Below are 24,325 nucleotides of genomic sequence, written 5' to 3'. Positions count from 1 at the left end.
ATATTTTGTCCATCATAACATTATTGTTCAAATAAACTCTAAACCGCTGTCAAACGCAACTCCTCACATGCCCACAAAATGACGTTTCATAAAACTTGTATTAAAAACATTCAGTCAGTGAACCGGATAATTAAAACATTGCAAAGAAGGTTGCAAATACCAGAAATATGCACAGATAGACAATTGCTAATGTTAATGAATGAATAGAATACAACAGGCATATTGTTTTACTCACAGACTAAAAGCTGTTTATTTGTGCACAGCATAGAGTAACAGATGTTATAAACAGATGTTGCTTCCTTGTCGCTTTTCTTTCATGAAACATAAAAATAATTTGAGAAACTGTTACACACGATTACTTAAAACAAATTCTCCCATTTAAAACAAGCCCAAAAACACCGTGATACGATGTGTAGATTCTGAGGTAATCCCAGCAAACACAGAACGTTGTTGCAACGTCGCTAACCTACCAACGCTGCAACAATGTTGTGTGGTGGAGTTTGTCACCACGCTGTCACAACGTTGACGTTTTACCATCGTTCAGAGTCACTGTTAAAGGTTGTGCTTACGTTGTGTTGACTACCACTGTATGACATACACTGGGGGCCAAAAGTTTGGAATAATGTACAGATTTTGCTCTTATAGAAAGAAACTGGTACTTTTATTCACCAAAGTGGCATTCAACTGATCACAATGAAGCACCCCCAGATTATCACCGATCCTTTTGAAACATACCAGAAATAAATGATGAATGTATGGTATAAAAAGTTTCCAATTCAGTTTCAATGAGGTCATAAAAAAAATAAATAAATAAATAAATAAACACACACACACACACACACACACACACACACACACACACACACACACACACAGACAGACACAGACAGACACAGACAGACACAGACAGACACAGACAGACACAGACACACACACACACACAGACAGACAGACAGACAGACACACACACACACACACACACACAGACAGACACACACAGACACACACAGACACACACAGACACACACAGACACACACAGACACACAGGCAGCCAAAAGTTTGGAATAATGTACAGAGATTTAGCTCTTATGGAAAGAAATTGGTACTTTTATTCACCAAAGTGGCATTCAACTGATCACAATGTATAGTCAGGACATTAATAATGTGAAAAATTATTATTACAGTTTGAAAAAATGTTCAGAACTTCTTAAACTTCTTCAAAGAGTTCTCATCAAAAAATCCTCCACGTGCAGCAATGACAGCTTTGTAGATCCTTTGTAGATCCAACTGATCACAATGTATAGTCAGGACATTAATAACGTAAAAAATTACTATTACAATTAGAATTTTTTTTAAACTACTTCAAAGAGTTTTCAGCAAACAAATCCTCCATGTGCAGCACTGACAGTTTTGCAGATCACTGGCATTCTAGCTGTCAGTTTGTCCAGATACTCAGGTGACATTTTACCCCACACTTCCTGTAGCACTTGCCATAGATGCGGCTGTCTTGTCGGGTACTTTTAACACACCTTACAGTCTAGCTGATCCCACAAAAGCTCAATGGGGTTAAGATCCATAACACGCTTTTCCAATTATCTGCTGTCCAATGTCTGTTTTTCTGTTTCAAAAGTGGCTTTTTCTTTGCAATTCTTCCCATAAGTCCTGCACCCCTGAGTCTTCTCTTTACTGGTGTACATGAAACTGGTGTTGGGCAGGTAGAATTCAATGAAGCTGTCAGCTGAGGACATGTGAGGCGTCTATTTCTCAAACTAGAGACTCTGATGTACTTATCCTCTTGTTTAGCTGTACATCTGGCCTTCCATATCTCTTTCTGTCCTTGTTAGAGCCAGTTATCCTTTGTCTTTGAAGACTGTAGTGTACACCTTTGTATGAAATCTTCAGTTTTTTGCCAATTTCAAGCATTGTATAGCCTTCATTCCTCAAAACAATGATTGACTGATGAGTTTCTAGAGAAAGCGGTTTCTTTTTTTTTGACCTAATATTGACCTCAAGACATGCCAGTCTATTGCATACTGTGGCAACTCAAAAACAATCACAAAGACAATGTTAAGCTTCATTTAACGAACCAAATAGCTGTCAGTTGTGTTTGATATAATGGCAAGTGATTTTCTAGTACCAAATTAGCAATTTAGCATGATTACTCAAGGATAAGGTGTTGGAGTGTTGGCTGCTGGAAATGGGGCCTGTCTAGATTTGATCAAAAATAACTTTTTCAAATAGTGATGGTGCTGCTTTTTTTTTTAGATCAGTAATGTCCTGACTATACTTTGTATACTTTTTTGTAATACTTTTTGTTTTGTGACTTTCAGTTGGGTGTACAAATGAGAATTTTACTGTAGCCCATGTAGAAACGTGATGAAACACGACTTGTGACTTTTTTTGTTGTTGTCGTTATTTTTTATAAAACGTCACTATTTACACTATTTCAATGTTTCCATGAAATTTAAACAATGTTGAAGTTTGACAAATCACTGGGGTGATTTGTAGCAAGTTGTATTATGTATGTTTGAATAAATCTTCTGTTAAATAATGTCTTAAAAGGTAAAAGTATGGAGCAGAAACATAATAATTAGCCTATATCATTAGAAAGCTGAAGGGTGTCACGTTATGTGCCAAACAATGATGTTAATAAAAATCTATAAAATAAAATTATACATTTTCTGGGTCTCAGGATGTGAGGGTAAACAAATAAAATATTCTGCTAGTCCTGGAATAAAGCAATTAATCAGTGTCATTGCTTTTCTTTGCTCAACAGCCTAATGTTTTCGGGTCGAGGTAAGCTGGTAAAAGTATTTGAAGTCTTTTCTTAAATACAGTCAACTTAAAAACTATAATTAAATAAATAATTTCAAAACAATGTCTCATCTTCAAGAATGTTAAACAAAAGAGGAGTTTGGACAGTTTTGCTGGATTTTGTGGTAAGTGTGAGTAATAACGTAGAAAAGTATATTCACACAATTCACAATACACTGCATGACAAATGGTTGCAGGCGAGTAATTTACTAATATATCATTGATCCATAGATGCCAATTGGTCAACAAATCAGATACATGCAGATAGCACACATTCAGTCATGCCACAACATTTGGAAGATAATTCTTTCCTTTCCTTTTTGGAATGTATACATATCAAATTTCTGTTAAAATGTCATTGACTGAAAGCAAACTACTAGCCATCTAACAGCTGAATTGGGCAACCATTACATTTAAAGCAAATGTTTACGTGACGGCGTGCGAGGAGCAGACGTGTGAGCGGCAAGCTCTGCACACTTTGCTAGTTTTAATACTGTTTGTCATGAACCGGTGAGATTTGACACACCCTGATTCTTAACTGTTCTAGGAAGACAATATGACAAAAAATTCAAAATCCTCGGTTCTGGAGACATTAAAAGACACTTATGTGCTCAAGCTGATTCCCCGCAGTGGCAGGCTGGAAGCCCCGGACTCAATTCGGACGGTGAACTGAAAGAAATCCGGCGTGAACTGATGAATGTGTTGGCAATGCTGATGAAGGTCGTTGCAGACTTGGAGGATCATGCTGTGATACGTCGATCGGTCACTTCCATGGAGACGAAATTCTCTGAGTTGGTTACAAGATTGTCGGATGTCGAGAAACGGATCGATTATCTGGAGTCATCGGAGAGGGAATTAGCAGCTAATCCGCTAGCGACCAAGGGAGATTTGGAACGTGTTTGGGAAAAACTGGAGGATTTGGTGAATCGTAATTGACGAAACATCCGAATTGTTGGACTTCCTGAACGTGAGGAACGCAGAAATATGGTGAAATTCCTAGACGAGCTCTTCCCGAGTCTGCTCAACATAACAGGCCATAAGCTGGAAATCGAGCGAGCTCACAGGGTTCCGGCTCGCAGATCCGCTGAGGGAGACAGGCCCCGATCAATACTGGCCAAATCTCTGAGATCATCTGATAAAGAGCTCGTGTTACGTTAGGCGAGGAGTAAAGGAAAGCTTTCATGGAAGAACCACACCATTTTCTTGTTCCCAGACTTTGTGAATTTGACAAGAGAGAAACGTGATCGATTCAGGGAATGCAAGAAACTTTTACATCGATGGAAGGTTGCTTTTGCTCTGATGTTTCCGGCCAAACTGAGAATAGATACTAACGATGGCTGTAGAGAATTTACATGCCCACAGCAAGCACTGTCCTACATAAATACATTTGGTGATTTTCATGTTGCTGCCTAGTGGACCTGACTCACTGAACATTCACTTGACTGTTCGAGGAAGCTGGGCGCCTTTTTCGTTTCCTTTTGTGCTCGTTCCGCCTAGTGGCTGGGGTTTGTTTGGTGTAATATAATTTCTTCGCGACAGCTTGTGGATTTTAGGTGCTTATGCCTCCTGTTGGCTGGAGATGGTTTTGATGAATATTTCTTGCATGAAATTGGAGTGAGTTTGACTGCCCGAAGAACTGAACGGCCCGTTTTTTTGTTTGTTTTGTTTTTTTGTGCTGATTCCGCTAGTGGCTGGAGCTTGTTTTGTGGAGGAGCACACCTTCGAGACAGCTAAGTGAATGAATCTACATGTTTTTTTTGTGTGTGTGTGTTTATTCCGCTTATTGGCTGGAGTTTGTTTTATAGACTATTTTTTGCTGTGCAATTCTGTCTTACAAAATTTGTATAGAAACACCGGACTTGAGCAATCCGACAGCAATGCATATACTAATATTATGTATCTCTTTTTCAGCTGTCCAGTCATCTCAAGGCTGTCTGAGCTGCCAATAAGGAGAGGGAGACAACAATAGATATACATACACATATAGATATCTATGGATATGACCCTGTGTTGCATTTTTACTCTCCAAAGTTTGCACGTGTTGAATATAACGGAATATTTTACTGTAAGCGTAACTTTTAAAGAACAGTGTTAACTATTAGCAATATTGAAAATGTTATTGCATAATTTCCTATTTTATTTTGAGGCTTTATTTGTTATAAATAATGGAAATAATGGGTAATCAAGAAAGAGTAATGTGTTGCTATAGCATCAGGAATAAATAAATGTAGCTGGAACGTTGTGTTGCAGTTGCTGAAAGTTGCGCAACAACGTTGTCACAGCCTTCTCGTGTCTTACGCATCTATGTTGTCACGACATGGAGAACACGTTGCGAACAACGTTGCAAAGTAAAAATGGAACATGGCAGCAACGTTGCCACAACGTAAATATGTTTGCTGGGATCTTCACGGAGCGCGTTTGCCATCTGAACTTGACGAATCACAAGCTCTAACACTGTTGAAGGGAAGTCAGGTGGCTGATCCCGGGTCCTAGTGACTGCCGGATGCACCCTCTGTCAGTGCGACTTATACAGAGATGCGACTTATCTGTGTTTTTTTTTTCTCACAACACCGTGATTTTGACCAGGCGCGACTTAATAGTCAGGTGCGACTTTCCGGTGCGACCGGAAAATATGGTACATCAATAAGCTTTACATGCGTGACAGACTTCAATCCTTTACAAGAAAGAACATTAATAAATACACAATTTTCCAGTTCTTTACATTTTAAAAACAGTTTCTGAATATTTAGAGTTTACATATTTAAACATATTATTTAGTATATTTCATGGTTATTTATGGATCTTATTTCAATGTAAATTTTAATTCAAAACTTATGTGCGAGGCAAAATAAACATCAACAGTAGCAAGATAACTCTGAAATTCATGGATTTTCATCACTACTTCGGTTTACAAATTTGAAGTCTGCTTATTGAATCAATAAAAGTAAACGTCATATTATGCAACTACACATTGCTTTACAGAGAGTTTACGGCTTACAACTGTCCCAATTTAAGTAAGACCAAGTGAATGGCTGGTGCAACCCTACCCAGGGCTTCCTGCAAGGTGTAAGCCATAAGCCATCACCACTGTGCCCTTGAGCAAAGCACTTAACCCAAAGTTGCATCAGGGGAATGAAATATGTTTGTGGCACCGTTATATGGTAACAGTGCAGATAAGCCTTGGATTCTTTCTCATATCCACTGATTAGAAACGTTTGCACTTTATCAGAGGGATGGATAAAAGGTCTTCATTCCCATGTCCTCAGTGCTACAGGACTCACAAGTTTATGTTCATTTCCTGTTGGATCCAAAGTTGAGTGTCAAATGAAGACATTATTTGCCAGTGCAACAAAAAGCACGTCAAAATATTGACTCGTGGTACAGCTTTTAAAATGATACTGTTTATTTAGTTAATTATTATTATTTTATTTGTTTTACATTTTTATCCCCTTTTCTTCCAATTTGTCTCTGCTTCTGAGACCACCAGTCCGCGCATCTTATCACTTGGCTCGTTGTGCATGACACCGCATGTGGAGGCTCATGCTACTCTCCACAATCCACGCACAACTTACCAAGCGCCCCATTGAGAGCAAGAACCACTAAATCACGACAACGAGGAGCTTACCCCAGGTGACTCTACACTCCCTAGCAACCGGGCCAATTTGGTCACTTAGGAGACCTGGCTGAAGTCACTCAGCACACCCTGGATTCGAACTCGAGACTCCAGGGGAGGTTGTCAGCGTCAGTACTCGCTGAGCTACCCAGGCACCCAATAATATTGTTTTTTTGATAAATCCTTCTAAGGATACTCAAACAAATACATAGAAAAAACCCAATTTACATAACACACCTGTGCATAAAGCACAATATATCACCGGGACAGGTATTGAATAGCTATTTTAACAGTGTATGGGTGAAAATGTATGTATGTACAAGGGTGGAATATCCATAGAAATACATGTCAACAGTTGAGGATGTTATGAATGTATGCTTTAACAAAACACTCACCTGAAAATACAGATGGAACATTTAAGACATGTTACAAAACACACAATACGGCATACATTCGTACTTGAGGAGCTGAAGGTTTTCTATTGAAACCTATTATATTAACAAGAAAAAAGTTCATATGTAAGGCTGAACTTGAGTGTATTTTTAGTCTTTAGCCAGCACCAATTATAAAGAGCTGAGAGCTTCTTGAGGGCTTTTACAAAGTCTGAACACACAAAAATAACTGTGGGTGATATAGTGCCATGGCAACCCCCTGAGGCAAGACCATTCTCCACGAGCACAACATCCTCAAATTTTCCAGAAGCTTCTTTTAATATCCATTTAAATATTGTCTTAATTTATATTACTTAAATGAATGTTCCGGGTTCAATACAAGTTAAGCTAAATCGACAGCATTTTTGGCATAATGTTAATTACCACAAAAATTTATTTCGACTTGTTCCTCTTTATATTTGAAAAATGCAAAAATCTAGGTTACAGTGAGGTACTTGCAATGTAAGTGAATGGGGACAATGAAAGTGAACGTGGCCAATTTTTGAAAGGTTTAAACACATTTTAAAATAATGTTTACACTCATATACTTTTAAAAAAGTGCATATTTAAACATTAAGAAATTAGCCACCATTCACTTCCATTGTAAGTGCCTCACTGAAACCTCGATTTTAGTTTGTTTTTGTTTTTTTAAAGAAAATGAGGAATGAGTCCAAATACATTTTTGTGGTAATCAACATTATGCCACAAATGATTTTGATTGAGCTTAACTTGTATTGAATCCAGAACATTCCTTTAAGTTTTAAAAGGGATGTCAATGAAATGATTTTCCTTCAATTTAAAATAAGTGTTTGGTGTAGTACACACTCTAATGTTAACTTTAAAGGAATAGTTGAGAGTGAATAATGACTTAAATTCCATTGTTCACAGATTCCAATTTCGATTAACAAGCTCTCGATTCAATTCTGATTGCAATTATAGGTATATTTCCGTTATAATACCCCTTTTGCTCACATATGAAATACATTTTCTCTCTAATGTTGTTAATTGTACAGGGGACCTTCTAACTAGGTACATTATGAAAATAGTAATTTTACTAATTATATTTTATCAGTTTTTTATCATTTTGGTCACACTTTACCTTTTTAAAATGAACAAATCGATGTATTCAATCAATAAATAAAATATCAGATTTCATATATTTTGTGTTACATATTTATTGTTTAATTTCATAATTTGCATAAGTATTTACACTGGTTTGTCGAACACGTGCTAAAACTGGTCTCTTTTAACAAAACCGCCATTTCAGTAAAGAGTGTCTGTAGATGAGCACGTTAACGAGACAGGACTTGAATGGCTTTCTTATCTGTGCCATGCATGATTATAATTAAATGTTTATTTTTTAATCAACAACTGACTGTAGAGAACAGAAAGTGTATTAAAAGAGACATTATTCAATGACAAATGGGTCGCATGGATCTTGTCTTTGGAAAAAACAGACATGGAACACGGAGCAGTGAAAGGATCTTGCTGCTGAATACTCCACCACTATTCACCTTATTTAGCCCCGCCCCTTTTCCGCACTCCGCTCTTCTGTATTTTGTCATCCAACTTCCTGTTTGTATTGAAGCTACTGAGAAGAGTTGATCAAAATGGATTATGTGTGAGAGCACAGAAATTATTTTTCTTCAAGAGTTGATGGTGAGTCTACAACACCCCTTGACTATGTGAAAATGCTCATGAGGTGTTTTTTCTGTCACACTAAATGTTAATTTTTTTCTGACACCCGCAGAGGTAAATTGGACCTGGCAGATCACATTCAGACAGCTATGACACAGTACACCGCACTTTTTCATGATACAAGCGTTTAATTGTTATACGTGTAATTCTGCTTAATTTTTAGGGTTCAACTTGTTAATAATTTGTGTTAAAATGTGTAGTTGACATGAAATTTCCAACAGTGACAGCTCGTATTATTACACAAGCAAATTCATAACATTTAAGTTAATTACAAATATACTTTTTAAAATTAATTTGTCACCCTACTTAAAGCTTTAAATGTGATTAAAATGGTTGTAAATGGAATATAAAATAAAACATACACTTTTACATGTTTAGAGTATGTGTGGATGAGTGTGTGTATAAATATAGTTGCACCCTTCCCCCGTCCTGGTTTAACAATAAAACAATCTGCTCACCTTAACTATGACACGATGGGTGAATGACATGAGATGATGTTCAGATGTGTCTAACAGAGATATTTTTAATGACTTTATTTTGTCTCTTGGAGTTTCATGAGCACAGATGCATATCAGTACATCCAGAGCATAGAGGTAGGAGCTTGTGTATTTATGAATGAAGTTCTCGTTTTAAAATGTCCCTGCTCTGCTTCCAGTTGTACACGATCCCCTGTAAACTTTAAAATACTCATGATAGCTTTTGACAACTCTATAACCTCTATTCACTTCACTAGCTAATTACACTTTGACATCAACACCACAGATATCTATACAGAATGCACTAGACCGGAAGTTCCAAGACAACATTTTCTCTGTTTCTCTGTAGTTTCTCTGCCGCATGCGGTGAATACTACACAATTACTGGTGAGTAAAATCTATACATTTAACAGGCAGTTGCCAAATGTATATATTTTAGTCGCATAAGGCGAAATTTGTTTGCTAATGCGAGTGATTTCCTCTTTTTGTAACGCCACGTAAAAGATTGATTTTGGGATTTAAAAATCAATATCGAGATCGTTCAAATGAAGATCGCGATGCATCAGAAAATCTATATTTTTACCCACCCTACTTGGAATCTGGTGCAGAAGTTGTATTGATTACTTAATGTGATTTTATTGTTGTTTTTTTTTGGCCTTTTCCAAGCTTGACAGACTGGACTCACTATTCACTTTTATTATATGGCAAATAAACTTTTTGAACATTCACTTTTTGTGTTCCACGGAAGAAAGAAAGTCATACGCATTTACAGCGACATTAAGGTTGTAAATATTGACAATTTTCATTTTGGGGTGAACTGTTCCTTTACTATATGAATGTATGAGTGTTTTGCGTTTGTGTGAGTTTCTGCACAGTCAATGCAAAGTGAGAGAACCTCACAAGTGAGTCAGGTTTTCCCATCACACAAAAAATTAACAATGATCTGATAAAATATGATATCAAATATCCAACACTCACATATTTAAGAGTGTATGATGAAGTACATTTATATATATAAAAAAAGAGCTTACCTTGCTCTGCAACACAAAGTTCTCCTGTCTGAGTGTTGTCAATTCTCGGCTATGCTCCTGTCGTAACTGCTCTTCTCTCAGGTGGAGCTCTCTCTCTTTCTGGGCAAGCTGCAAACGGAAACATTCCAGTGAAGTCCGCTCCTGTTGAGAGGTAGGGCCACGTTCCGTTTCCCCACCTATGGTCTGAAGCTGACAGGCAAAAAGAATGGAACAGTAGGTTAGCAAACAGAAAAACCTGATCCAATCAGTCCTAGTTAATCAGTCCTAGTTAACTCACTCCTATCTCGACATGGGGTGTGATCCTGTCTGCTTGGTGAGGGCTGTTATCCTGTAGACTGCTGGTTTGAACCTGATGCTGGAGGAATGTCGCAAAGGACTGCACTGAGGCCACAAGTTCACTGCTTAGCCTTAAACTTGTGTCTAAACCTGTAAGGAAATGCAAAAATACTTAAGTGAAAGAGAGCTTACCATTTATAACCACACAAGCAATTATTAGGGCTAGGTTTCGCCAACCACCTTACCATACAATACACTTATACGAAGGACCTAAAGTTTTGATTAGTGACAGATCGATGTGGGTTTTTTAATGGCCAATGGTAATCCCGAAATTTAGAGAGCAAGGTACAATTTAATGATAGCAAATAAGATGAGAACAAAATTACTGAATTTAAATAAACACTTATTTTACATGAATCATACTCAGAATGTTGGCCAATGCCAATAATACCAAAATAGCCAAATATTGGCCGATTAATCGGCTTGTGCTGCATTTCCCAAAGCTTTGCATGCTTAAGTTGATCGTAGAGACCATTGGTGCCAACGTTTTCTACAATCTACTTAGCTTACGATGCTTTTGGGAAATGCATCCCTGCCTGATATATCCGTCTAACACTAGTATTGATTCAATATTGTGAGAAAAGGCAAATTTAGTGCACCCAAGCAAAGGCACACACCTTTGGCTGTTTGTGTCTGGCTGAGGATTTGAGACTTTTTAGGAGCCTGGTTCTGGGCTTTTCTCTGCATTAGAGGTGAAGGAGGTTTAGCAGCTTGACTGGTTATGCTGGGTGCAGGTGCTCTGGGTAACAGCCTGCTTTCAGGTCTTTTGGTCCTCAGTGATAAAGCAGGAGCTTTTCTAGAGGGAGCTGAAAGGTGTGCAGACACACTGGATCTGCTAGGAACCTGAAAAAGAAGTTAATATCCCCTGTTATCATAATTATTGTGATTATCACAACCATGTGAAGAAAAAGGAAGTAGTTACCCACTAAAATGATACCTCAATTACTTTGCAGTCTGTGCCCCTCCCTTTCAATTTTTATGTATCAAAACCATATAAATTCTAGAATCTAAGGCTCATTTACATAGCTGCAGGACACAATCCCAATACTCTGCTCAAATTCAATGTTTTTGTGAGGTTGTTTAAAAGAACTTGTAGATGTGGCCCATATCAAACACTGGTTTGAACAGGCAATGCTTCTATACTGAAACACATTCGTAAAGCTCCCTACCATGGCAATTGAGGCAATTATAGTGAAGATGCTGTGTAGTGGAGGCCTAAATCATATTGTATGTATCCCAAAATTATGAGGACAAGGAGGCGAAAAGGGGAAAAATATTAGGGACATTTTATAGTCATAGTGGTGACCTCAATCAAAGGGAGCGTAAGTGGGACTGCAGCATTGATGTGTTATCTATAGAGTTGTAGTAGCGACCTCAATCAAAGGGAGCATCTATGGGACTGTGGTGTTGATGTGTTATCTTTTTCTAAAACTATAGGATGTCCAGAGTGCCTGTTAAAGGTGCACCCAGTAATTTTTCCTCCTAAAGACATGAACTCAAATTCTGCAATATATGTAGGAAAACATGACCACTCACATTAAATGAAGACTCCAGTCATATCAGTAACATAAAAACTATTTTATTCTACATGGAGAGGGTCCACACATGGGGGCTGCCATGTTAGAATCACACGACCAGCCTAATACTACTCGCTTAATTAATCATGGCTGACTGTGAATACAAAATTTCTACAATGGCATCTGAAACTGAAAACTACTGATTCTAAATGACGCTGCATCCAAGTTGCTAGGTGTCAATGTAAATCCAAGATGACACAAAGACAAAAGTTACTGAGTGCACCTTTAACTATATGTCAGTGTGTAAAATAAAGAAGAACTACATTTTGACAACGTGATGTAAAAATGACTGTTCACCTGCCTGTTCACGATGAAGTTCAGCTGTCAAACTTTTTATTTGAGCTTAAAGATATACAACGGCATCTGATAAAGCTGTTGTTGCATTGTTGAGATGATAAAGCTATACAATAGCTGTTTAGGGTTGACTGCATTGCTTTGGGTCTGTTTTCATTTTTAATGATGCAATCTCACTTTTCAGGCTCTCTATTAAACTTTATTACATTTTTGCATAGATTGTGTAACATATTTGGGCTTAAACTGCCTAATTTTGTTCTGAGAGATTCAATTGTTCAAAGAAATAGGATAATTATGATGTGACTCACTCTCATGAGGGTTAATGCATTCAGACAAACCAGTGGCTGCACACAGACTCTCTCCTTCTGTTTTCATTTTTCTGGTCTTTATGGAGGCTTTTTCGCAGATTTTAGATAATATTTATACATAAATGCTAAAAACATTTCAAGCAGAAATTTTAAGTGCGTTGAATTTTTTGTTTTTATGAAAAAAAAAAAAAAAAAAATCAAATCACAGGAGCTAGCTAAAGTGTGTCTTATTCCATTATACACCCAGAAAGTCTGCACTTTTACACTGAAATCAGATTGCAAAAAAAAAAAAATCTGATACATATTAAATTTATTTCTACCTATGAAAATGGCTTAGATTGGAAATGAAAATGTCTGATTCAATGACATTTTTCATCAAAATAGATCTACTTCACAAGCGTGGTAAAAAAATTGGTGTCAACTATGGTCTTAACATTGCCTCATTTACAAAGGAAATTCACATTCCTCATAGCTCTCTGCTTGTCTCTCACCTGGCGTTTCTTTGGTCTGGGAGGAGGCGGCTCTAAAGAGAAGCTTTCCTGCTCCTCCATCAGCCGTTTGATCTCCTCAGCAATGCCTCCTCCACAGTCATTATTAGTGGAACTGAAACGGCTTTCATCTGAAGATATCCTTAATGGATCATGAGTCTCACTGCCTCTAGGCCCTGCCTCACTGTAAGAGAAAACCTGTTTCAGCATCTGCGCTTTCATCTAAAGCCACTGTGATATTATTGTATGGCTTATTCTGTGTAATGGTGAAAGGCAGAGTCACATTATGGGCTGGAGGGAGAAGCCACGGGTGAATCCAGAGTCTGGTCCTATTGGGCGCATCAGCTCCTCAGCAGTGGGTAAATCTGTGGTACACACACAAGAACCTGGTGATGCAAATCTTATAATTCTCACTAGTCAATTTTTATTTGTAAGCTTAATCTACATTGATGTTGTAAGGCCGTATCTCTCAGCAGATAAACCATAATAGCCCAACTTCCTGCTTAGTTAATGGCCTGGCCGTTTTAAAGAACTTAAAAACTTGTTTGAAATTATCACTGGTAGTGACTCCGGCAGACTTCCGTAGACTTGCCAGTGACCAATGTGCCTTTTCTCACACTAAATAACTGACAAGCCATTGATCTGCACGGATCTGATCCAAACAGTTTTCCTCAGCAAACAAAGGCACATATTGCAAATGCTGATTGTTTTTCTATGTTTCCACCACTTAAATAACTAATGAAAAAAGCCAAGCAGAAAATCTCATCAACTAAATTACTGACAAAAACGTTATCATTTATTTTGTCAGTGATAACGAGGTGAAAAAGATACATCACGACATACGAGATACATTAAAACATACTGTTGAAGAAAATACGACAAGAAAAAAAATAATACAAAAAACAAATTAACAATGGACTAACCCATTCTTAATTGGTGACCTCCAAAAGAAGAGGCCAATATTTCAGCAAAAACAGTCGGTGGGTGCGACACCCTCCAACCAAAACAGAGACTAGTGTGGCACCCATGGCACAAACAAACCAGCTGGCAAAAATCTCACGTCTTTCAGTTTAAACCATTATTGGAAACATTTGCAGGGAAAAGACTACTAATCAAAAGGTTTGAAGCACCGGCATGAACATCGTGACTGGCAACAATTAGTTAGGTGCTGAGTCTGACCTGACTCTGCGGTAGAGGCAGGTTGGAGGGAAGATGGAGAGAGGGGAGTCCTCCTGCCCACAACTTGCCTCTCCTCGCACTCCCAAACTGTGCCACTGATCTGCCTGTATGCCTCCTGCAGCGCCTCCATCTCGCTCCCTGCACTCTGACCGTATGATTGTCCTTCAAAGAGGTGGTGAAAAGAATGTTACATCACTCACTCTACATAACCTGTCAGAGACTAACTTCAACAGTACTAGCTTTAAGAAAATAAATTGTCTCACAAACCTGCAGGTTCCAGTGCTGGCGTCTCAGGTTTTTTGGGGTCAGACCATTTTTCTTGCCCAGGAGCTACACTGGCAACAGGAGGAGGCAGTGCTCCATCCGTGGAGTTTAGAGAGTCATGCAGTGATACTGTGACATAGGAAGAGTATTTTATGGATAGAGCAGAACATACACACCCCAATGTACACTTTTAATTACTTCATTACCTTTGGCTAACATCCCACATCTTTCAGGTTTCTGAAACAGAATGAAACACATCATGTTACAAATAAACCAACTGATTAAAATTAGGGCTGCATGATTTGGTCAGAAAGTCATTGTAACAGTTCAATGGAATGAGGAAGCGGGAGACGGCGGTTCCAACTCAAGAATGTCTCTTTTTTATTAATACACAAAACAATAAACACGTTCACATAAGGCGTAATGGAGAAGCTTCAATCTATCGTTGCGGGCTGGGGCGATCAACACACACACACACACAGCGTCAGGTGTCTGTCTCACTCTCATAACACACTCTGAGGACTGGCCCTTTTTATTAACCCCGTCTCTCACTGCGAACACAGAAACAAGCAAATACCAGCAATTAATCTCTGGTGAGAACCCTTACCACTTACTCTCTTTCCAGGCCTGTCTAGATTTGATCAAAAATGACTTTTTTCAAATAGTGATGGTGCTGTTTTTTTTACATCAGTAATGTCCTGACTATATTTTGTGATCAACTGAATGCCACTTAAAGTACCAATTTCCTTCCAAAACAGCTAAATCTGTACATTATTCCAAACTTTTGGCCACCAGTGTAGGTTGAAGTCATTAAAACTCATTTTTTTAACCACTCCACAGGTTTAATATTAGCAAACTCTAGTTTTGGCAAGTCGTTTAGGACATCTACTTTGTGCATGACAAGTAATTTTTCCAACAATTGTTTACAGACAGATTGTTTCACTTTTAATTGACTATATCACACTTCCAGTGGGTCAGAAGTTTACATACATACATACAAGTTAACTGTGCCTTTAAGCAGCTTGGAAAATTCCAGAAAATGATGTCAAGCCTTTAGACAATTAGCCAATTAGCTTCTGGTACGAGGTGTATTGAATTGGAGGCGTTCCTGTGGATGTATTTTAGGGCCTACCTTCAAACTCAGTGCCTCTCTGTTTGACACCATGGGAAAATCAAAAGAAATTAGCCAAGACCTCAGAAAATAAATTGTGGACCTCCACAAGTCTGGTTCATCCTTGGGAGCAATTTCCAACTGCCTGAAGGTACCATGTTCATCTGTACAAACAATAGTACGCAAGTATAAACACCATGGTACCACGCATCCATCATACCGCTCAGGAAGAAGATGCATTCTGTCTCCTAGAAATGAACGTAATTTGGTGCAAAAAGTGCAAATCAATCCCAGAACAACAGCAAAGGACCTTGTGAAGATGCTGGAGGAAACAGGTAGACAATTATCTATATCCACGATAAAATGAGCCCTATATCAACATAACCTGAAAGGCTGCTCAGCAAGAAAGAAGCCACTGCTCCAAAACCACCATAAAAACACCAGACTTCAGTTTGCAAGTGCACATGGGGACAAATTTCCTCTGGTCTAATGAAACAAGATTTGAAAGGTTTGGCCATAATGACCATTGTTATGTTTGGGGGAAAAAGGGTGAGGCTTGCAAGCCGAAGAACACCATCCCAACCGTGAAGCGCGGGGGTGGCAGCATCATGTTGTGGGGGTGCTTTGCTGCAGGAGGGACTGGTGCACTTCACAAAATAGATGGCATTATGAGGAAGCAAAATAATGTGGATATATTGAAACAACATCTCAAGACATCAGCCAGGAAGTTAAAGCTCGGTCGCAAATGGGTCTTCCAAATGGACAATGACTCCAAGCATACCTCCAAAGTTGTGGCAAAATGGCTTAAGGACAACAAAGTCAAGGTACTGGAGTGGCCATCACAAAGCCCTGATCTCAATCCGATATAAAATTTGTGGATGGAATTGAAAAAGCGTGTGCGAGCAAGGAGGCCTACAAACCTGACTCAGTTACACCAGTTCTGTCTGGAGAAATGGGCCAAAATTTCAGCAATTTATTGTGAGAAGCTTGTGGAAGGCTACTCAAAAAGTTTGACCCAAGTTAAACAATTTAAAGACAATGCTACCAAATACTAACAAAGTGTATATAAACTTCTGACTCACTGGGAATGTAATGAAAGTAATAAAAGCTGAAATAAATAATTCTCTCTACTATTATTCTGACATTTTACATTCTTAAAATAAGGTTAGTGATCCTAATGTATATGGCTTTAAATGTATTTGGCTAAGGCTTATGTAAACTTCTGACTTCAACTGTACATTTTAGTCGCATAGCGCAAAATGTGGTTGCAAATGCGTGTGATTTCCTCTCACTGTAGTGGAGGATTGCGCATAGAGTAAAAGATAGATCTTGGGATTTAAGAAACGATATCGAAATTATTCAAATGAAGATCGCGATGCATCGGAAAATCTATATTTTTACCCACCCTTAATGCATACTGTTCCATTTGTTGCGCTGCAACATTTGAGTTTTTTTTATGCAATTCTGCCTTCTGTGTGAACAGCCACTTACACTTTTATGAGCATGCTTCTTATTAGATACTTGGAATAGTCAAGTAATTTTTATTTGTATAGCGCCTTTCACAACACACATAGTTTCAAAACAGCTTTACAGAAAATCATGCATTAACAGAAAATGAAACTGTAATATCTATAATGTCTTAGAGTCATCATAGTGTAGTTTGTTAAAATACGATTGTTAATTGTGTTTAAAAATAAGTAATTAAATAATAACTGTATTTAGAAACCCAGAGAGAAAGCCGAAGGAGACTGTGGCAAGGAACACAAAACTCCATAAGAGGAATAATGTACTGAACAGAGAAAACTGCATGCAGCCCCTCATTTTGAAATATGCAGTGCAGGCAGACTATAAACACACCAGCCGGTCATTATTGCAAAATAAACCAGGACAGGATGATCAGGTCTTGTATCATCCTGAACGAGTTTATTTTATGATAATGACCAGCTGGCTGTACATTATCCCTCTAATTACATGACTACTTACAGAACCAAATAAATAAATAAAAGGACATGAAATATTGATTTGTGTTTTATTGTGAAAAGAAAGAAACTGTGGAGCGATATAAAAGATATGACACTATCACAGCTACTGTGTGTAGGAAATCGTTTGCCTGGGACAATGCAGTTAAAATATTGCAGATTTAAGTAGTAGTTGCATATGTCTTGGCCAGTATATGCTACAGAGATTAGATACAAATATCTATCCAAGGCCATTTGTTTCAGTGTATATCTGCATAATTCAATCCTGAACTTTCCAGTTATGAACACTTCCACAGATTGTGATGCGTTTCCGCCTTATTTAGCAGTGTAAATCTAGCAAACGTTTTTATATTTGCAATTTTTACATTTAGTGCAAATTTATAACATTATACTTTGTAGTATATTAACCTGAAATTAGTTTTAAAAAACAAGTTACCACTGCTGTGATGAGGTTTCTAATCATCTGCTGAGGGAGTGACTGAAAATGTGGCCTCTTTCTCTCTTCTAACTACTGTAATCCATCACTCTCTATTTGGATTTTCTTCTTTTGGAAAGCTGTCATAGCATAATAGTGGATTTTTCATTTTGCTGTTGGAGCCAAAACTATTCATAACCATTCTCTGTGGTCTCCCATTCACCGCTATACAAGTTTACCCTGCTTTCGTTTTACTTCCGCATTACAAACCTGGATTTGTGGAAAGGGTCCATTATTTCAGGACTTGTTTATCAGGCTTAAAGTGCTCTAAAAAATATTGATTCACCTTCTCTTGAGACTCTTCCTCACTTTTCTCACTGTCTGCTTCTTCAAAATCTTCACTATAGGCAGGAGATGCTGCCACAAACAGAATAAACACATGTTTTATTGGTTTACAAAGTAATAACAGCAAATCACATCTCATCAAATTTATATATTTGTTTTTCTGCTGTGCGCTTACCAGCATTATCTCTATTCTTCCTCTGTTCTTCCTCAACTGTTGAATCCATCTCTTCTCCCCTGAAAGGAACACAATGAAACTACATTTAGAGAAAACAAATATGCAAATGTTTCGTCACAATCAGCAGTCATAGTGCAGATAATGTTTATCATTTCCTCAGACAGCTCAAGCACCTTTGTGGGGAGGTGGGGGTGGAAATCTCTCGTTCTTGGTTCAGTCTGGAATAGTCTGAAATGGGGGATGAGGTTTCTTTCTTTAGGTTGAATAAAAACCTGGTTTTGTCCTCCTCGTATAATGCGTCCAACCCTAGAGCCCCTGTGCTTGCTTCCGGTCCAGATGCTATAACAGGATCTATATGGAAGTAATAACAGATGGTGCTGGTCAAACAAGCAGAGTGGTTGTAGATGTTATGCTATGAAAGGTAGGCTAGGTGAAGGAGCATAGATGAAGAGACTGACCCTCAGGCTCTAGACTGTCTCTGCTAAAGATGAATGGATCTCCTTTCCCTTCATCCTCCAAGATGAGCTCTCTCGACTGCTCTTCATCCACCTCTTTAATGGAGGGAGTCTTCCTCAGGGATCTGAGGAAGGACTTTCCTGACGATGTCATCCCTACAAGTGAATGAGACCAAATATTGTTATTTGTAAGTGTCAACTGGAAAATATTCTACACTTTTTTGCACACCTGTGTATATCAACAGAGATCATCAAACCCTTTTTTAAATGAGCAAACAATATGTTTTAATTATATGTACACTTTCACGACTGAAATTTTCTCTGAAAAAAAAAAAAAAAAAAAAAAAACGACAGATTTTAGAGGTGAGGCCAAAATCGGACTGTCTTGGTTGAGAGTGCATGGCTAAAAACAATGTATAAACACACTGACCTTCTATGTGGTATATTGTCATTCTGAGCCATACACATTCAATTAACCAGAGTAATTTCAGAGAAATTACTCACTGGCACAGTACATGTTCTTCAAACAGGCACTACACCAAGGGTTTGTTTACTGCTAAATTTTGTTCTGAAAACACACTGCTGCAATTACACGTAACCAAAACAACTGTATAATACAGCACTGGTCTATTGTGGATAATTACTGTATGTATAATGGTAAATTACAAAGAGTTTGCCCCCCCAAATATAAATTAAAACAGCATGAATGTTACTTCTCCATCTATCTATCTAAACACACATTAAACATTAAATAACACCAAATTTACTTATGCATCTCTGTGTCAGACTGTCCAAGTTTGTTTTACAACAGGAGGTTTTCAAGTGCCACTAAATATTTACCATTTCCTTTCTCGATTGAATTACTACTACTGCTCTCCACGGACAACTCATTAGAGTCTGTGTGAATGGGACTCTTCTGTTCTGATGTACTGGAGGAGTTGTCAGTTGCTTGAGTTGGCACACAGCGAGAGATATTATCTAAGACCCGTTGCTCTTCCAAACAGTAAGAGTGGTCAGGCGATGGCCTCTTTTCATCAACTGCATCATGTTCAAGATTCTCCTGACTGCTTGAGTTGTGGAAGCCCTTCTTCTTCGAAAGATGAATATTGGACAATTGGCTGACCCTATCAAGGGCTTTGCTACGAGGTTTAGGGCTGGGCTTACTAGGTAATATAGTCTTGTAAAAAGGGCCAAGGGACAAAGAAAGAAGAAACAACACAACAGAAGTTAAGCAAAAAGCTGGCAGACAGGTAGGCAACATAATGACAGTTACACTGCCAAAGAGGGCTCATGGGTGTTATAGATAGGGATGCACCGATGTATCGGCTGCCAATATTTATTGGCTGATTACTGACCAAATTAAAACCATCAGCAAACCGCACTTTGTAAAAACTCTATGAATTCAAATGCACAGTCCAGAAATAGCAACAGCTACAATATGTAGAATGGTTGGCACTCCTAAGAACATGTAATAATTAATTTTTATTGTTTCTCATTCTCATTTTAATGCGGAAAAACCTTTTCCAACAAAATATCTTTGATTTTTAACATGAATGAAAATGAGGCTATGAGGGACAGACATACAGTCTCTTTAATGGCATCCGCTGTATAAAGTTCCTTGATCACATCCCACGTTTTCTGGATTTCATGGAAAGATTTATTTTCAATATTTCCTCAGCCGAATGATCCAAAACACATTCAATAACAGTACAACCCATTGAAGAGACTGCAAGTCTATCCCTCACAACCTCGTTGTCATTCCCATAAACTCCAGAGGGTAAGCTAACTTTAAAGTATTTAAGGATTTAATCCTACAAGGTGTGTGTGACCTCTTTTTGATGAAATTTCACCAATTTCATCATCTTCAGCTGATGTCTGACTCCACTTAAAGACTTTGTGACCCTCCTCCAGCTAAGCAGGTGGCGGTAATGCACCATAAGCTGGATTGTCAACCATCAATATACATCACAAGAAGCCTGTGACAGCGCTATGGATCATGAAAAAATGTTTAACTAAATAGTACATAAATAAACAGCAATGGTGTTGAAGTCGGAGTTGCTGTTATGTTCAGTCAATAGCTGTACTGCATTCTCACTGCGGTCTTGTTTGGTACACAACATCATATTTGCTGGATAGATAGCTTGCGGCTACCGAGCCTCATTACCGGTTTCCATTATGGCAGGGCTATGTAGTCTCTAGGCTGCTAAAACTTCCTGACAGTCTGATTTCATTACTGTGATTCAGTTAGCTAGTTGTGTGTATAACTTTGCCAAACTGCTTGCTCTTTTAGCGAGACATACCTGACCCTATCGTCTACAAAATATACAAAATTACTCAAAGTTCATCGTCAATATTGAAAAAATTCTCGATAAATATCTATATTGTTTTATCGTCCAGCCCTAGATGGCACTACTGAGGATAGCAGTGGCGAATTCTCAGGGCCAGCAAAGCCTTCTCAGCTGGCCTAACATGCTAAATATATAAATATTTTTCATTCTTTCATTCTCAATCACCTTTTTGCCTATGTATTTTTTATCGGTTTCCACTCTGAATTAATCTACAAACAAATAGAGAAATCAAAAAGTTTTTCCAGTCAGAATTTATTCCTAGTGTGACAGCTGTTTCACAAATCGCATGCCCAAAGCCGAGCTTGTTAGCCGAAGCAGCGTGTGAGTTTGAGCTCCACCCCCTCAGGCCATCAGAACTTCCGCAGAATCCCTCAATCGTGCAAATGAATGGGCAACTAAAGTCAGACTGTCAGATTCATCAGCCAGTCAGATTGATTTATTTGTTCTTGGTGGGTGTGATCTTTAGGATATGTCCCGGTCGAGGCCTTCTAGCTGGCCTTGAGTGACGCAATCATGCTTTAAGTGATGTACGTAATTTGAAAGCGAAGAGCGCGAGATCTGTCTGATGAGTCGGCTGTCATCACTGCTGGTACTGCCATTGAGAAAGAGATCCTTATGGTTTTAAAAACATGAGATGTTCTGCATGACCGTGTGATTGCTTAATTTATTAAACAGGAAAGGAGGACTGATTTTCACTTCAAGTAAATTGGTAAGTGCTTTTTGCATTGTTATAGCAACATCAGGAATTTTTTAAGTGTAAATTAGGCTGCTTGAGCATTCAGTGTTGGATCAAGTTTTGAAAAGTAGTGCTGTATTCTATTCAACTCGGAAAGTCGGATTTTACAACTTCCTACTAGGAAAAGTGCAATGGAACGCATCTTTAAGTCAGAATTACAACTTGTAGGCTCGTGCAGAAATTCTCAACACCAATTTCGCAGAGATGAAGGGGCATGATGTCACACAAACATTTGGAAACTCAGGAAGATATAAAAAGTAAGTGATAAACATTCACTTTATTAAGTAATATCGATAAATGAGTTCGTTTCCACATTACATGATATTAAAGCTTGTTTAACAAACACCTGTAGAAACAGGTGTATAAAACATGGTAAATTATAATCTCTTTTGATAATTGTACACCTGAAGCAAAAATGCTAGCGCTGCAGCATTGTTTATCAGTTGGGTTGCTAGGAGACATCTTTAATGAGAGTCAAACCCCTGCTAAGCTAACGGGAGCGTTGCAGTTCTGAATATTGGGGAATGGAGTGCATTTATGTTCAGAGATATCAAGTAGGAATATTCCACATCCAACTTGAATGGAACGCAGCATAACCGTGTACCCTGACGAAACGAAATTTATTGCAAGCAACATTTAAAATTGCAAATATTATTAGATACATTTTTCCAGGTATTATAGACATCCTTGGTAGATTCATATGAAAGATTATGATTTTTGACGTTCATTTCACAACAGTCATGCTGCAGTTAAAATTAGGCTTGCTTGAGCATTAAGTTTCGTTTCAATTTCTGGCTTTCGTGTGTGGACGTGTTTTTAAAATGTCAGTTGGTATTACTAGTTGACTGCCACGTAATGTATGATAGGCATACGACGTCTTACTCACTGTGAAACTGTTTTCTTAATGGCATGAATCACACTGAAGACCTAGACTTAAAATGCATGGCCCGTGGCTGGTGGATAGGTTCTATAGCCTACATAATAAGGGAAACCATCCAAAACGCTTTGAAACCAGCAGACTTTGACTTCTGAGACATTGGTATGAGACCCATCAATGCTGCATGATTGATTGAATTAAGACTGAAATCGCAATATGGCCTTGCGCGATTACTAAACCTTGGAATGCTGTGTTTTAAAACAAACCTGTATCTCATAATATACCTGTATCTCATAATCATCCGAGGGATTATGAGATCCTTAACTGTTCAGTCGTTCCACACTTCAGAATTTCGCCGGAAATAGTACGCCATCTGGGTATTTCTCACTGAGTACTGAGGATTCTAACATACTACTCCATAGTTTTGGCATATTATATAGTAGGAAGTATGGATATTCGGACACATAGTCTGCATTCAATGTCTCAGTCAGTGCTGTGTGAGCAGGTGGCACTCTCTAGCAGTCTGGACATCATTTTCAATTATACCACTATAATACAGATTTTAAAAGAGGGTTTTGTTTTTATTTTCCATGATGTGGTTACAATTTCCGTGGAATTGCCCAACATATGCATAGTATGAATTTGAAATGTTCTATCATATAGAGAACATACATGTAAAATATGAGTTGTTGTTTTGAATTGTTGTTTTGTTTCTGATGTTTTTTTGTTGTTGTTTTTTTTATTTATTTTTTTTACAAATAAATCATGTTAGTTCTTTTTTAAATCTTTTTTATAATTTTATCTTCTATTTATCTTTCGTTGAGGCTCTCTTTAAATTTTACAACAAACTTTTGAACAAAATGTGTTCAAAAGATTCAATCCATGTTCAATGGAAATTATTTATTTTTATAACTGGAAAAAAGCTTTTGTACATCTCTGCACATTTCCTAAGTAAAACAATGATCTGATGAAAAAAATAAGACATTTTAACGTGGAGAATCTTTGATTTTTGACGTGAATGAAAACAAGGCTATGAGGGATAGATATACAAGTGGCAAAATATCTGTATCAGCTTATAGGTTTTTGTTAAAATTGATATCGGCCAAATATTTTCATATCGGTCCATCCCTAGTTAATTGCTCAGAAGTCATACAGTACTAAACTAGATCCTGATGTCATGTATGAAGCTACAACAAAACAAGATGGATTCAGAATGGGTCTAAGTAAGGGACACACTTATGACAAACATCAGAAATCTAAGGAAATAAATTAAATGGACCGTACACCCAAAATTAACATTTTGCCATCATTTATTCACACCCATGTTGCTCCAAACCCATATGGCTTTCTTCTGTTGAACACAAAAGGAGATGC

The 24,325-nt window shown here is 37.9% G+C and overlaps 1 protein-coding gene across 7 annotated transcripts in view; it reads right to left on the bottom strand.

The window, feature by feature from the left end:
- cep162 (centrosomal protein 162) overlaps positions 1 to 24,325 on the bottom strand; it is a 45,503-nt gene that overhangs the window by 16,687 nt on the left and 4,491 nt on the right. For 5 of the 7 annotated variants that reach the window (XM_051721155.1, XM_051721151.1, XM_051721152.1 and 2 more), the window contains 13 exons: positions 19,831 to 20,167; positions 18,994 to 19,146; positions 18,709 to 18,886; positions 18,536 to 18,594; positions 18,362 to 18,432; positions 14,717 to 14,747; positions 14,514 to 14,639; positions 14,247 to 14,408; positions 13,351 to 13,432; positions 13,071 to 13,251; positions 11,018 to 11,243; positions 10,342 to 10,490; positions 10,065 to 10,253 (listed from right to left, as the gene is read on the bottom strand). In XM_051721155.1, the coding sequence (XP_051577115.1) occupies positions 10,065 to 10,253; positions 10,342 to 10,490; positions 11,018 to 11,243; positions 13,071 to 13,251; positions 13,351 to 13,432; positions 14,247 to 14,408; positions 14,514 to 14,639; positions 14,717 to 14,747; positions 18,362 to 18,432; positions 18,536 to 18,594; positions 18,709 to 18,886; positions 18,994 to 19,146; positions 19,831 to 20,167 (1,944 nt within the window). The remainder of the gene's footprint in view (positions 1 to 10,064; positions 10,254 to 10,341; positions 10,491 to 11,017; positions 11,244 to 13,070; positions 13,252 to 13,350; positions 13,433 to 14,246; positions 14,409 to 14,513; positions 14,640 to 14,716; positions 14,748 to 18,361; positions 18,433 to 18,535; positions 18,595 to 18,708; positions 18,887 to 18,993; positions 19,147 to 19,830; positions 20,168 to 24,325) is intronic. The other 2 variants (XM_051721156.1, XM_051721157.1) reach the window with 1 other exon arrangement.

The sequence above is a fragment of the Myxocyprinus asiaticus genome, chromosome 16, assembly GCF_019703515.2.
Source record: "Myxocyprinus asiaticus isolate MX2 ecotype Aquarium Trade chromosome 16, UBuf_Myxa_2, whole genome shotgun sequence".
NCBI lineage: Eukaryota > Metazoa > Chordata > Actinopteri > Cypriniformes > Catostomidae > Myxocyprinus > Myxocyprinus asiaticus.
This window is presented reverse-complemented; position numbering and strand designations above follow the sequence as displayed.